The sequence below is a fragment of the Homalodisca vitripennis genome, chromosome X (assembly GCF_021130785.1).
Source record: "Homalodisca vitripennis isolate AUS2020 chromosome X, UT_GWSS_2.1, whole genome shotgun sequence".
NCBI lineage: Eukaryota > Metazoa > Arthropoda > Insecta > Hemiptera > Cicadellidae > Homalodisca > Homalodisca vitripennis.
Genome location: NC_060215.1, coordinates 82333317 through 82346452, shown reverse-complemented (window position 1 = coordinate 82346452; position 13136 = coordinate 82333317). Strand labels below are relative to the sequence as shown.

At 32.3% G+C, this 13136-nt stretch overlaps 1 protein-coding gene across 1 annotated transcript in view; it reads left to right on the top strand.

The window, feature by feature from the left end:
* Positions 1 to 7143: 7143 nt before the first annotated feature.
* LOC124369268 (signal transducer and activator of transcription C-like) overlaps positions 7144 to 13136 on the top strand; it is a 64844-nt gene continuing 58851 nt past the window's right edge. Inside the window, exon 1 of the mRNA XM_046827170.1 lies at positions 7144 to 7199. Within this exon, the coding sequence (XP_046683126.1) occupies positions 7185 to 7199 (15 nt within the window). The 5' untranslated portion in view covers positions 7144 to 7184. The remainder of the gene's footprint in view (positions 7200 to 13136) is intronic.

The following is a 13136-nucleotide window of genomic DNA, read 5'->3' as shown; positions in this document are numbered from 1 at the left end:
TCACTTGAAGCAATGGATATTGGAATTGTAAGAAAGACTGTCAAGATAGTTTCTAAATTGAGAAAGGTTTCTTTGAGCCCATTGTGTGTCACTATAAGCTTATTTTATTTTCCTGGACAATTCTTACTCACGTTTGTGTCCGTTCCTTCACCTGCGGTGGGCCTACTTATTGCATTGGTTTCTTATAAGATATTCAGGGACTCACAAAAGTGTTTTAACTCATCTAAGAACAATGACCGGTCAATGTTATTTGAATAAACTTCGGATAAATTCTTTAGGTGACTTCTTGAAAGCCGATCATTTTGAACACAAAAACAATCTGAAAAATGTTTAAAATATGCTGAAGTTTTCCTTGTCTGTTGTTAAGTTCAGAAACAATTATGTCACAAACCGTTGAATATTTCCACTCTCACTGTATCTCTTTACTTATTTATTTTGTACAATAGCTACAGGAATATTATCCCAAAACAGCTATATTGAAAATACAAGTTAATAATAATTATTTACAATATAATATACTATAAGTACGTATATAAAGAAACTAAATTACAAAATCATTATTAGGCTGAGTAAAAATTAACTGTTTCTGTTACAGCACGAGAAAAAATAAAAATTTAAAAATATAATATAATACATAACAATAATTTAAAACTTTAACAAAACTAGGTTACTTCCTTAAGTTTAAAAAATAATATTTAGCTTTTTTACAAATTAATTAAAATTATTATTAAATATATCCAATTCATTTTTATACATGTTTAACAACCTAATACCTTTAAAAAATGAAAAATTATAAAACTGCACTGTATTACAACGTGGTGTAAAAAAACCAGAGGGTCTCAGATTATTTCTTGGGACATGCAGAAAAACCCTCACCAACTAAAAAAGAACTATCAATTTTATAAATGTATAAAATAATAGATCGGTTTCGTCTTGTTAACAAAGTTTCAAAAGAAACAATACTTCTCAAGACAGTTGGTGACAGGTTTCGCTCACAAGAAACATGAAATCTTTTAAAATATAAATACCTTAGAAACTTGTTTTGAATTAGCTCCAGAGAAGCAATGCTGTGTAACGAATAAGGGGTCCAAATTATTGCACAATACTCCAGCCTACTTCTTACGAATGCATTGTATAGTTTAATCATAGAATTAATTGAATGAAAACACATCGTGTTTCTAATTAACAAAAACCCAATATCCTATGGCATCCATTTATGATAAAAATTAAGGTGATTTTCAAACGTAAGAGCCGAGTCAAATATTACGCCAAGATCTTTAACATGAGTCACTAGTAGTAGCTTAGTGCCATTTATAGAGTATTCTGGTAGAGTTAAATATTTTTTTCCTAGTATAAGTCATCGCAAAACACTTCTTTACATTTAAAAATAGGTTGTTCTCTAAGCACCAAAGGGCTAAGTAACTTTAGCGTTGATTGCAGTTCAGCAACGTCGTGATTGTCCTCGAATCTTTCTATATATTTTCAAATCATCGGCAAAACAAAAAGCATTTAGACCGTGTTAAATAATTAGGAAGATCATTAATATATATCAAGAATAGTAATGGGCCTAAGTTAGATCCCTGGGGAACACCTGAAATGCTAATGTACTTTTTAGACATAGTGTTAGACAACCATAACAAACTGACTGCGAAGCTTTAAATAAGTCTCAACAAAACTAATAAATGGCGGGGATAAATTAAAACAAGATAATTTACTTAACAAAAATATCATGATCTACTTTATCAAACGCCTTAGAAAAATCTGTATACACTACATCAACCCTGCCACACCAGTATCCAATTCAGATGCTACGTCAAAAAGAAAATTCCATTAGATTAGAGACTGTTGATTTACAAGGAAAAAAAGCCATGCTGCTGGGGAGATATATAAGATTTTACGTTATAAAAAAATATTGTTATAGAGAAGTGATTCAAATATCTTAACGAATGTATTTAACAATGAAATCGGACGGTAATGTTCAATGTTTTTCAATATTTCCTGATTTAAAAATGGGAACCACCTTAGCTTCCTTCCATTTTTCCGGGAAAATACAGGTTTTTTAAAGACAGATTGAAAAAAATAGCACAAAGGATCACACAGCACCTCAGCACACAACCCTTTACTATATATGTAGGAATACAGTCAGGTCCAGAAGATTTCTTTGGTTTCAATTTTTTGATAGCTGCTAACATCTAGAACTGTAAAACAAAACTTCTTGGCTGTTTTCCCTATATAAGTTTTCAGTACTAATATTCTTAGGTTTACTTCCGGAGTTTAACCGAGAAAACTGAAGAAAAAAAGTCTGCAAACGAATCGGAAATGTGATCAACTGGAACCACTTTGTCTTTAAATTTTCATTTCGAAAAGAGCCCAAATCTAAATTAAAAGAAGAACGTCTGGACTTTATAAAACTCCAGAAAAAAACTTAGAGTCTGCATTAATGCAATACTCAATGTTTCGAATATATTCTCGATAAGCCAATTGTATTTTCCAGTTTAACACCTCTCCTGAGATCCTTAAACAAACTTTCATGGAATTTAGAGAATTTCCGTTTCTTAGCACATTTATTCTTTATCTTTAAGAATTTAAATAATATCTTTGTGTATAAACCAACACGGATATTTACTTTTAAAGATTAATGGTTTTCTAGGTACACATTGATAAAAAACGGTAAAAAATTGTTTTATAGAACACATCCACAGCCCTATCTACGTTATTTATACTATACACTTCATCCCAATTACATTCTCTAAATTTATTAAAACACATTCTCTTCCCTGTAATATTACTGTAACTTTTGAGCGTGGAGTCTCATCATAAAATTTCTTTTTCCTTTGCAATAGTTTTATTTCATGTTCTTTGCATTGAAATTTGCTGTCAACAGTGTGAATAAACTTACGATTGCTGAGAAATCTTCACGTACATCCAAAACATAGTTTTTCAATGACTCCAGCAGCTTTACTGCCATCTGCATGTTATCATCTTCTTTATGTAAACACTTACTGGTTTTATTCAGTCTTTCAAGCATGCAGTTCCATAAAATTGTCACAACGGTAGTATCGTTGGAGGCTAACATTTTTGCAAGTCCCAGTACTTCTGCTTTAACTGCAGGTTGTCATGTTCACTTACACGTGTATTTGGTGGTATATTTAATTTTTGCTATTGTGGGTGTGTAAGTTAGAAGCGATAAAGACATCGTGCAGGGCTAGACACGTTCACCCATGAACGATAAGGCCGTGGAGCGACCATAGTTCTTAATTTCACCCATTCTCCTGCCAGCTTTGATAATTAAATAATATTATATTGAAGAAAATAACTAAAAAGTGTTAAAACCCTTAATTAAATTAAACCGGACGAAATAAGATCACACACACATATGCCAACACTACGCCGATACCCAATCATGCTAAAACCCGTCCCTACATATTTTAATTTAGAAAACCAATTCACCCCTCATAATTTTCAGGCACCTAACCCCTCCCTACTAATTAAATTAGTCCATGATAACACTGATATGAAATATACAAAAAGTTAAGGTAAGACTGCGATATTCCTAGCCTCCGGAATTGTACACCATAGTCTGTCACTCACTCGCTACTGTACGTTCCCCTCTTTTCCCCAGCTCTCGTTATCAGTCCGATGAACCGGTCAGTGATCTACAGTTAGGCCAGCTACCTTATCAGCACATGATATGTCTGGTCCTAACTGTCCACCCGATCCTCTGATATATGTGGTGCTTAGCCACGACCTATTTCTAAAAGAACATTTCGAACTTCTGCATAGCCTTTTTTAAGTGCTAAGGCAGCTCCGGCTGACCACTTGGTGTCACTCAGTCTTTTCACAACTATTTGTTTTGGTGGTGCGATACGAATGTATGCATCTATATGTTACAGCAATAAAAAAGTGTACACTTGTTGAATAAAAAAAACGACCTACTGCAACTTTCGGCATCGTTATTGCCAAGTTTAGTGTGGCTGCTATAAGGCACGTAGAATGCTTTAGGACTCATCTCCAGTATCGTGGCTTGTAGTCCTGCATGTACTCCTGACATATTTGAGGCATTGTCGTAGCACTGATCTTAGCACAGTGCTATGTCCAGACCAAGAGCATTCATACTTCCAGTACTTTCTCTATAAACTATTCTGCTTTGTCTACCTTGATGGGAATAAAGTCAAATAATCTTTCAACTGGCTGACTATAAGATGTGACGTCCAGTATAACACAAGTCAACTGGTCTACGTGACTCAAATCGAGTGTTGAAGCCACCGTTATAGCAAAATATTGAGCTTCTTTAGCTTCATCACTTAGAGTTTGTTTTAGGTCTTTTGCCACGAGGATTGAAATCTCATCGTAGATCTAATGACACAAGTCGACAAATCATTTTTACCTGAACCACAGGTTTAATATTTCAAAAAAATTTCTTTCAGAAACTCATAAAATTCATAAAGATATTCTAAACATGATAAAAAAAATTCCTTTGCTTTTATTTATACCAGAAACAGAAACGATTTATGCTCTTTGTGATCTCTAAGAGGAAGTCCAAATTTATCGAACAGTTTAACAGTGGCTACTAAACGATGTAGAACTTTCGCCCAGTAGCCATACTTATTCTCAATTTTAGACATTATTTCAGAATCTTCTCTACTTTTTAAATGGCTTCTTACAAAGAAGCTTGTCATAGCTGTTAAATGAGCTTATCGTGTTTCATAGATATCTCATACTTTTGATGTTCTCAACCAGCCAGAAAACCTATCAATTAGGATATGTTGTTTCTTAAGGGGAAGGAAATAGTTTACAAACATAGCAATAAACCGACTGTGGTCTCAGAAAATATTAACCAATTTCTCTTTTGGTTTTCCCTATCAGTTTTATTCTTGAAAAAGCTTTTTTGATATAGCCACCTAAAAAGATTTTATTACACTAAGTAAAAGTGATTTTTAAAATTTTTAATTTTGCCAACATTTTAGGTACATTTTGGAGAAAGATCATTTCGTCTGCGGACCACAGGGAGGTGTCTAAGGAAAGTTCCATCTCGGTAATAGGCCTAAGCCTAGGAAAGAGCTCAGGTTCTACATTAGTTAAGCTGACACTAGCCTCGAGCTCAATATTACTTAAGACTTAATTTAGGTCTGCATGCAAGAGAAAATGATTAAACCTGGTTTCATCTTGATTTAAGAAAGTGTCAGATGTACAAAAACAAGAAGGGAGTTGTTCAACTTCATCTCTTCACTCTTAACGTTTAGTTTGTTAGTAATAAATTTATCAACTGATGTACTTTTATTAGAAATAGATATAGACATACCTTCTGCGTTCTCGTCAAATGATTTTATATAATTTATGTCGGTCTTCTTAAAAATATTAATATGCTCTCTTTCTGTTTCTAAAGATTTGTTCAGATTCTTTTCTTTTTGCCGTTTTTTGCACCTGACTCATGAGTTAATTTCATGGTGTAGCCCTATTGAGTTTACAAATAACATTGGCCACACTTAACAAAATACTCAATTAACAATGACAAGTTATTCACACTACGATGATTACACAAATGTAAAGAAACAACAACAATTTTGAGGTTAAAGTGCATAGTGAACAACTACTACAGTACGTCACTCCCTCTATCGCAGTGTTACCACCCCAATCGCGATAAGGTACCCACGCGATGTTAAAAAGGGAGCATGTTGAGTTCGTGAATTGGCCAAGTTCTTGAATGACCTTAGGTTAGCATAATGACCGACAAGCGTAATGTCCTCTTGAATGACCTTGTCAACGCGTTAACAAACACAAATATTGATTGTTTATACTTTGGTGCACCCGTCATTTACTGGTTCAGAAAAAATAATTACTATTTATTTTTTTGTATTACAATAAATACGGCGCTATTTATAATGAATTGATTACTTGCAACTGCTTATTGTTAGGTGCACAAAACAGGCATTGGTGTACCAAGAACTTAATTGTTTGTTTTTTATCAATGCAATGAAGTAATAACATTTTAACATGATAAATTTTTAAATAGTTAAATTTTGGAGTAACAAACTATTTTTAGTGCACCAAGAAGACTTAGTTATAATGCATTTACTTTAATATAAAAAGGCCAATATATTTCTCTTTGGTGTACGTGAAATTGGATAGTGCCCTAAATAGTTAACACTTATGTACGGTTTACGATAATAATTTTATTACTTTATTGTAACATGAAATTAAAAATTGGTGCACAAAATTATAGAGGATTAGAATTTGAAATTGTCTATATGAAATAGTACTTAAATGTAATAAAAGTAATTCCGTGTAATTAAATGTTTTGTGCACCAAAATATACACACTTTTAAATGTATTGTGTTAAAAATTTAATTTCTTTATTTTATCATCAGGAGTTAATGAATAATAAATAGTATACTTTCAAGCAAAACCTTTTTACCGTTATATTTCCGGTAGTTTTAATGTAATATTGAATATTAAATAAAAAATAAAACAGATACTTTAATTTTGAATTAATTAAGGCTATTGGAATTTCCATAGGAGCTCATAGATGGTACTTCTACTACTATGTTCGGATTATTAAAATCAATAATTTGCCATAATTTAAAACCCTAAATTGCTTTTGCGGGTATCAGTAATTGTAGTTTCTCTCACGGGGGATGACTGAGTAACGGTTATAATACCTCTTTTTAAGTATATACTATTAGGTAATAGACTCTAAAGCATAAAGTTATCTCCTTATAATACGAAATGGTGATTAATTTCATTGCGCTTAGTCTGAGTCTTCACAGATACCATTTAATATGTAGTAACGAATAAAGCAATTACATCAATATACTGCACCAACTCCCTTCTCCTCAACATTTGTAGGATACAGGATACAATGTATATTTCGCACTTAATTCATACATTGTTCAAGTTGAATGGTATACGAAGTACATATTTCACACTCGCAGAAACGACAATTACTCGCAAACAAAGGATGTACACTCATTTACAAGACCAGGCCCGACACTTAAATGTAAAGAAAGTGCAGAGAGAAATCCAAAACAACATAACGTACACGACACATTCTTGACTTTACGACGACCCACCCAAACACACGGGACAGACGGACGGACCTGAAGAAGCAAGAAGGGCAGGAAAAGAAAGTACGAGGCACGAGCCTGAGAAGACATTCTGTGCTCGACCAGGATCGTGTGCGCATCATGCTTTTGTATTCCGTAAGTACATTCTGCCATACAATATTTTACTCACTCTTAAATTTAAAGGAACTTCATACAATCTCTAATAAATGATGTTCAATATCTTAAGTATTTTTCATATTAATTTTTATGATTTACTCTTGCATTTTTTTGTAACTCGAAAATTAACTCATTGAATCTTTAACGGCACAATACTCAGTAATATAAGTAGATTAGCCAATAACATCATTTATGATTTAAAACCTATACGCACAGCCGATAGGTTTTATTTATGGAACAATCTTAATCGTATTACTTTTTGGTTTTTTCCATCCCGTCAATATGACTGCGTGTAGTTTTTACATTTACTTAACACAAATTGACAATGCATACACAGTTTGAATTTTTAACACATTTTCACTTAAATATAAGAATGGTAACAATTTTAATTATTCTATAAATTTAAAAATACACAAAATAAAATACATATTTATTTCTCAGGCCAAACAAACTGTACATGAAGTTTTTTTTCTTTAAACGTAATGCATCTTTATGAATTTACAAATATACTCGTTCAGTATAACTATTTAACAATGTTGTTTGTGTGCCACAGGGTTTTATATAATTATTTAAATATATGGGTTACGTATGCTAAAACAAAGTGTAATTACAAGTTAAACTTAGAGAATAAATAGCTCCTAAAGCTATTATAGATGTTATCGATACAAACGTGTTCCCTAAGCAAAATAAGCCTAGCTATTAATTCGCTTGATAATTGATCGCGTGCAGATTCATGCTCCTAGTTTGGTTATTCGGTAAACCTCGATCTTCCTCGGACTTTGGTCTTATTCAAACTTACTTCTGGATAAAGTTTATGATCAAAGACAAAGCTGATACTAAATTAAATTTTGGATGAACTGCAGAGTGCTCCAGTTAAATCTCCACTAGTTACTACATTTTAAAAGTTTAAATTCAAATTCTCCTAGCGGAAGCTACCAGCAAAATTAGACGAAGATCGCAAGTACATGCGTCTCTCAAAGCATGTAACAGTTCCACATTATCTTAATACCACATAGTTACTTTTAAAAGTGACAATGTCCTATTTGATTAAATATACAAATAAACGTAGTTAAATTCAAATCAACAAATATATACCACAAACAAATAAGGGACCACTTTAAACGGTGGAAAAGCGTTTGTGGGAGTTTTTTAGAACATGTTTATGTACAAGTTACAAAATATCTGATAGATACCTGACGCAGAATTCTTTTCGTAATATCTTACAGCCAATTAATCAACTGTGCTACACAAAACTCTGCAGTTTGTCCAATGCATGGGTTGCACACCCAGAGAAATGGACGATTTAATAAGTGTTATCTTTCTTTGATCATATTTCAGGAGAGAAATAATGCTTATCGAATGAAATTACAATGAATATTATCTCATGCATCATCATACTATACAGCGCGTGGTCATGTTGTTAGCATCTGCCGCATATAGTAGAACGTTATAAAAAGTACACAAGAGTGGAGTAAATATAAAAGTTAGAACGTAATTGATTTAAAAAGATCTTTTTTAAAGTGCCATACTAATTAAACCAAAGTTAACGCTCATGGTAAGGAAGTAAACATAATGCATTCTAACTGGATTGGAGATTTTATCACGTAAAACCTTAAAATTCATAGTTTTTGAGACGAGCTATCATGACATTATATAATCATGTATCGAGTCGCCCTATTGTTCCAAACATTTCTGCGCGTAGCCTGTATATTTATCACACGCTTCCAAACGACAAGAGGTAATAATTTGGTAACGATGAATTTGCGATGGAATCGGCAACAATTAAAATATGGCTCACATAACACCTTACGGTACATATTTACGCTGTAAATAATGAGAGTAAACAATACGGTAATGCACGGTGCATGGTATATTTACTATACGCTAACCATGAGTATGAACATGAATTGTAATGACCAGAATTATTGCACGAGTTCAACTTTTGAAGGTTTTACAAGATAAATAATAACTCTGAATAATAACTTCTGTATCAGGGGAATGGCCTTCCTCCCCACCGTCGGAGATAGATAGTACAATCATCTGAAAAGATTATACTTTTACAAATAGCTCTAATATTATACACAACTAATATTATACACAACTAATGTTATACATTCGATGCGTTTTGAGAATTGAAAACTCAAATAAAACTGACTATACCGCTTTGTAAATGATAACATTCTATGGTCACTTCCACCCAAGACGGGAGAAACGTCTATGATAACTACAATCAGTTTACCAGCTGGCTCGATTAATAAATCATGTAGTGATATCAGTAAATATAATCGTAGAATAATCGTAGTTTAATATTGTATATTTAATTTAGTGGTTTAATATTTGAACTGTTTATTCAGAATTATTGTTATTTTGTTGTTTAAACGTGGTAATAGAAATACAATAGAAATTATGAGAAATAAATGAGGTGTCATTTTGAATATTTTTAAAGCTATTTTCCGTTAGCTTTGACGAGTTTAGACATTGTTATTGGATCAAAAGAAATCGTAATTTAGGGAGTTTCTCGGAATGTTCAGCCACTCGAAGCAGTTATTCTATAAGATTAGGGAAAGTAAATATGGTAGTTAGTTCAGATTGTTACCTACTTATAACACACAATACTCAGAGAGAACCCTCTCCTATTCTCTCCTAGAAAAACTCCACTACACTACAACAACTGTACTATTGAAATTATTTAAATCCTACTCAAGTAGATAGATTGACAGAAATACGTAAAGACTAAGGTAAAATATTCGCATAAGGGCATATCGACAGAAAAGTTACTGTAGGGTTTATCTTAAATAAAAACCTATAAACAACGAAATTTTTAAAAGCTGTTCGTACTCATACTCGTACTTGATGAATCGATATAGTAGGAAAATCAAGTATTCTTCTTAATTTAAACAGCCTAGATTTTATATCTTAAAATTTTTATTAGATCAAAAGTGATATCAAAACATCGGGATGGAATTAATTATACAGACATTTTAATAATAAATCCGTTATTAATATACATTTTAGTATGCAAAAATTTTTTTACTGTAAATAAAAATAGTAAAAACAAATCTAGTTAGAAAGTAAAATAAAATATATCGGAGAGCGTCTTCAGAAAGGGTATAAATAACTTCATTCCAATTGTCAAAACGTTAACATTTACAACACTGATCACTATTGGAATCATCTTTGATGTCGGTTCTCCTTTATTTATCATTAAAACGTATGACTTGTAATAAAATATATGCTTAATAGTTTTTGTTAAAGTAGCGCCTTTATATAATTACAATTTCATGACTAAAATTACAGAAATCTACACTTTTAACTTGTTTCCTTTCTGAAGAATATGTATAGTTTTACGTATATATTAAAATATATAATACTTGAGTATATTTGTTTGAAATGAATACATTTTTATTTCAAAATATACTAAGAAAAACATACGTAAACTATATATATTCTTCAAAAAGAAAACAAGTTGATAGGTTACAATTGTAGATTTCTATAATTTATTATCTTAATCATAAGCTTACTCTAAAAAAAATGAGACAATTTGAACATAACAGGGTATAAACAACAAAAAATAAAAATTGAAAATAAAGGAAACCCTTCCCAAGAACAGGTATTTATTCTATTTCTTTAATATTTCTATATTTAATACAACATGGTTCTTTAAAAAACCATAGAACATTACTAGAGCAACATCATAAACATAAGTGTATATAAAAATAAGAATAAAAAGTAAAAAAAAAAACAAATTTTGGTATCAGCTGAATTTTTCTAATTGAAATTTAAACGTACATGTACACAATACATTTATATACTGCAGCAGAAACGTATTTTTAATATAGGCTAACTTAAATACGTTATTAATAGGCAATTAAAAAAGATAATAATTATTATATTGTTTATAAATAAACACAAGTTATAAAGTCTAGGAGAGCCGATGGCCGCACGGTTTAGATCTCGATTAGAGACACCGTTGGATCAAATCTTGTCTACGACCGTAGCACTTTATATCAGTACCATTGATCGACTTTGTACTGTAACGATACTCCCTTATTCTGTTTGATAAGATCCTCACACAGACCAGTGGCCCATAAGGGTGGACAGAATAAGGCCTAAAAGGGTATTGGCCTCTCCTTTTTTTTTGAGAAAAATTCAATGTACATCCCCAAAGAAGTACTAGCTGATAAGGTTGGCTCCTCCAAACTCAAATATTGGGTACTCCTTCATTCCTTAAATGTCTTTATATAGTGTATGGCATAATACGTAGTAACTAGAATAAGAAGCACATCGGGACAGGAAGCAGATGTCAAAAATGCTAGTCACTAACGTATGCACTACGTCTTTTATTATTCCACGATGGCTTTCTATTCCACATATCCGGTCGTCTCGGCAAAAGGCTTAGTCATTGCGTTATATCTAAGTTACTATATTCAATTCATCACCGTTCATTTTATTTCAAGCATTATCTTCAATTACGAAAGACAATTGGAAATGAAATAAATGCTGTTCAATAAATGAAAAATAGGCTTCGTGAGTAACTTTTTTAAGCCAAAATCTTTGTGTAAATATAGCTAGTGAATTATGGTTTACTCAGTATAAATAAAACATTGCATACACACTTAAAATTAATGGTTGGGAAAAATTAAATCTACTAAGAAACGCCTCGATTACGACAAATTTTATCCATCATCAAGAAGCTTAATACGAACTCTTTGCATCGTTTCGACAACAGAGACACCTAGACTACAAGAGGTATTTGTTAGGAGAGCCGATGGCTGATTGTCTTAGACGGCCGACTTTGGATCTGACAGGAATAACGCGGGTTAAAATCCTGTCTGTATAGTTCAACTCATAGCACTTTTTATCAGTATCATCGCCCTTGTACTGTATAAACTACCCCCCTTATTCTGTTTGATGAGATCCTCGCACAGACCAGTGTCCCATGAGCACGGGCAGAATAAGACTGAAAAGGTGAGCGGCCTCTCCCTTTTAAAAAGTTTGGAAAACTATATGTACGAATTTTAAAAGCTGGTGTGAAAATGGTTCCACCGATTACTAAAACTAACAAGTTATAAAATGCAAACGGCTTGGAAGCCTAACAGAGAGTACGGCGTGGGACCCATAATTCCCTTGTGATATCTCAGCCGTGTTTGTAACACTGGCGCTTGATGTTTAATAGCTTGCAGCCGCTCTTTATGAAAGTCATTGGTTGTAATGTGTCGTTAAACGACGCCATCAAACGACAAGATGTTCGGCTTTCCCGCATCAAAGAGGATTCCCGTTCACAGCGCCACCGTTAGCTCCCCGTAAGCAGCACAAGCACAGTTGACGACAATCGGCTTTCATTAGGATTAAATATTAATGGGCTCTTACACATAAAACAATCTGAAATACTTTTGAAAATGCTTTCTTTTTACATACTTAGTCTTAGGTGAATTTTAAGAAAGTTTCATAGTGAATGTTTTCTCCAAGTTGGTAACAGAGGCGTTTTAAACAATTGTTGCTAGATACTATCAATTTTATTTTATATCAATTTATAATTATATGTACCTTGTTACCAATGGCCTTTACTTTTAAAAAGGACAGTGGTATTTTAAACCATTGCTGTAATATTTTTGTTCAGGAGGGAAAACATAAATAAATTTAATCAAAAGAAATTGGGTAAGGTATAGAAACTTAACTGTAATTTGTCAAAATATTAAAATTTTATAATTTTGTCACTATATTTTACAAATTAATCCACGTGAAAGCTTTTATCTAAGGATAGTCAAATATAAAAATAAAACATACTTATTTTTTCATTAGTATAATTGTTACAATTTGTCTGTTATAAGTTGTAATAATGTGTGTCAAGTGTTGAACTGTAAGATAGGGAGAAATAACCTATGTGTAGTATATAAGAATGTACCACAGTGATGT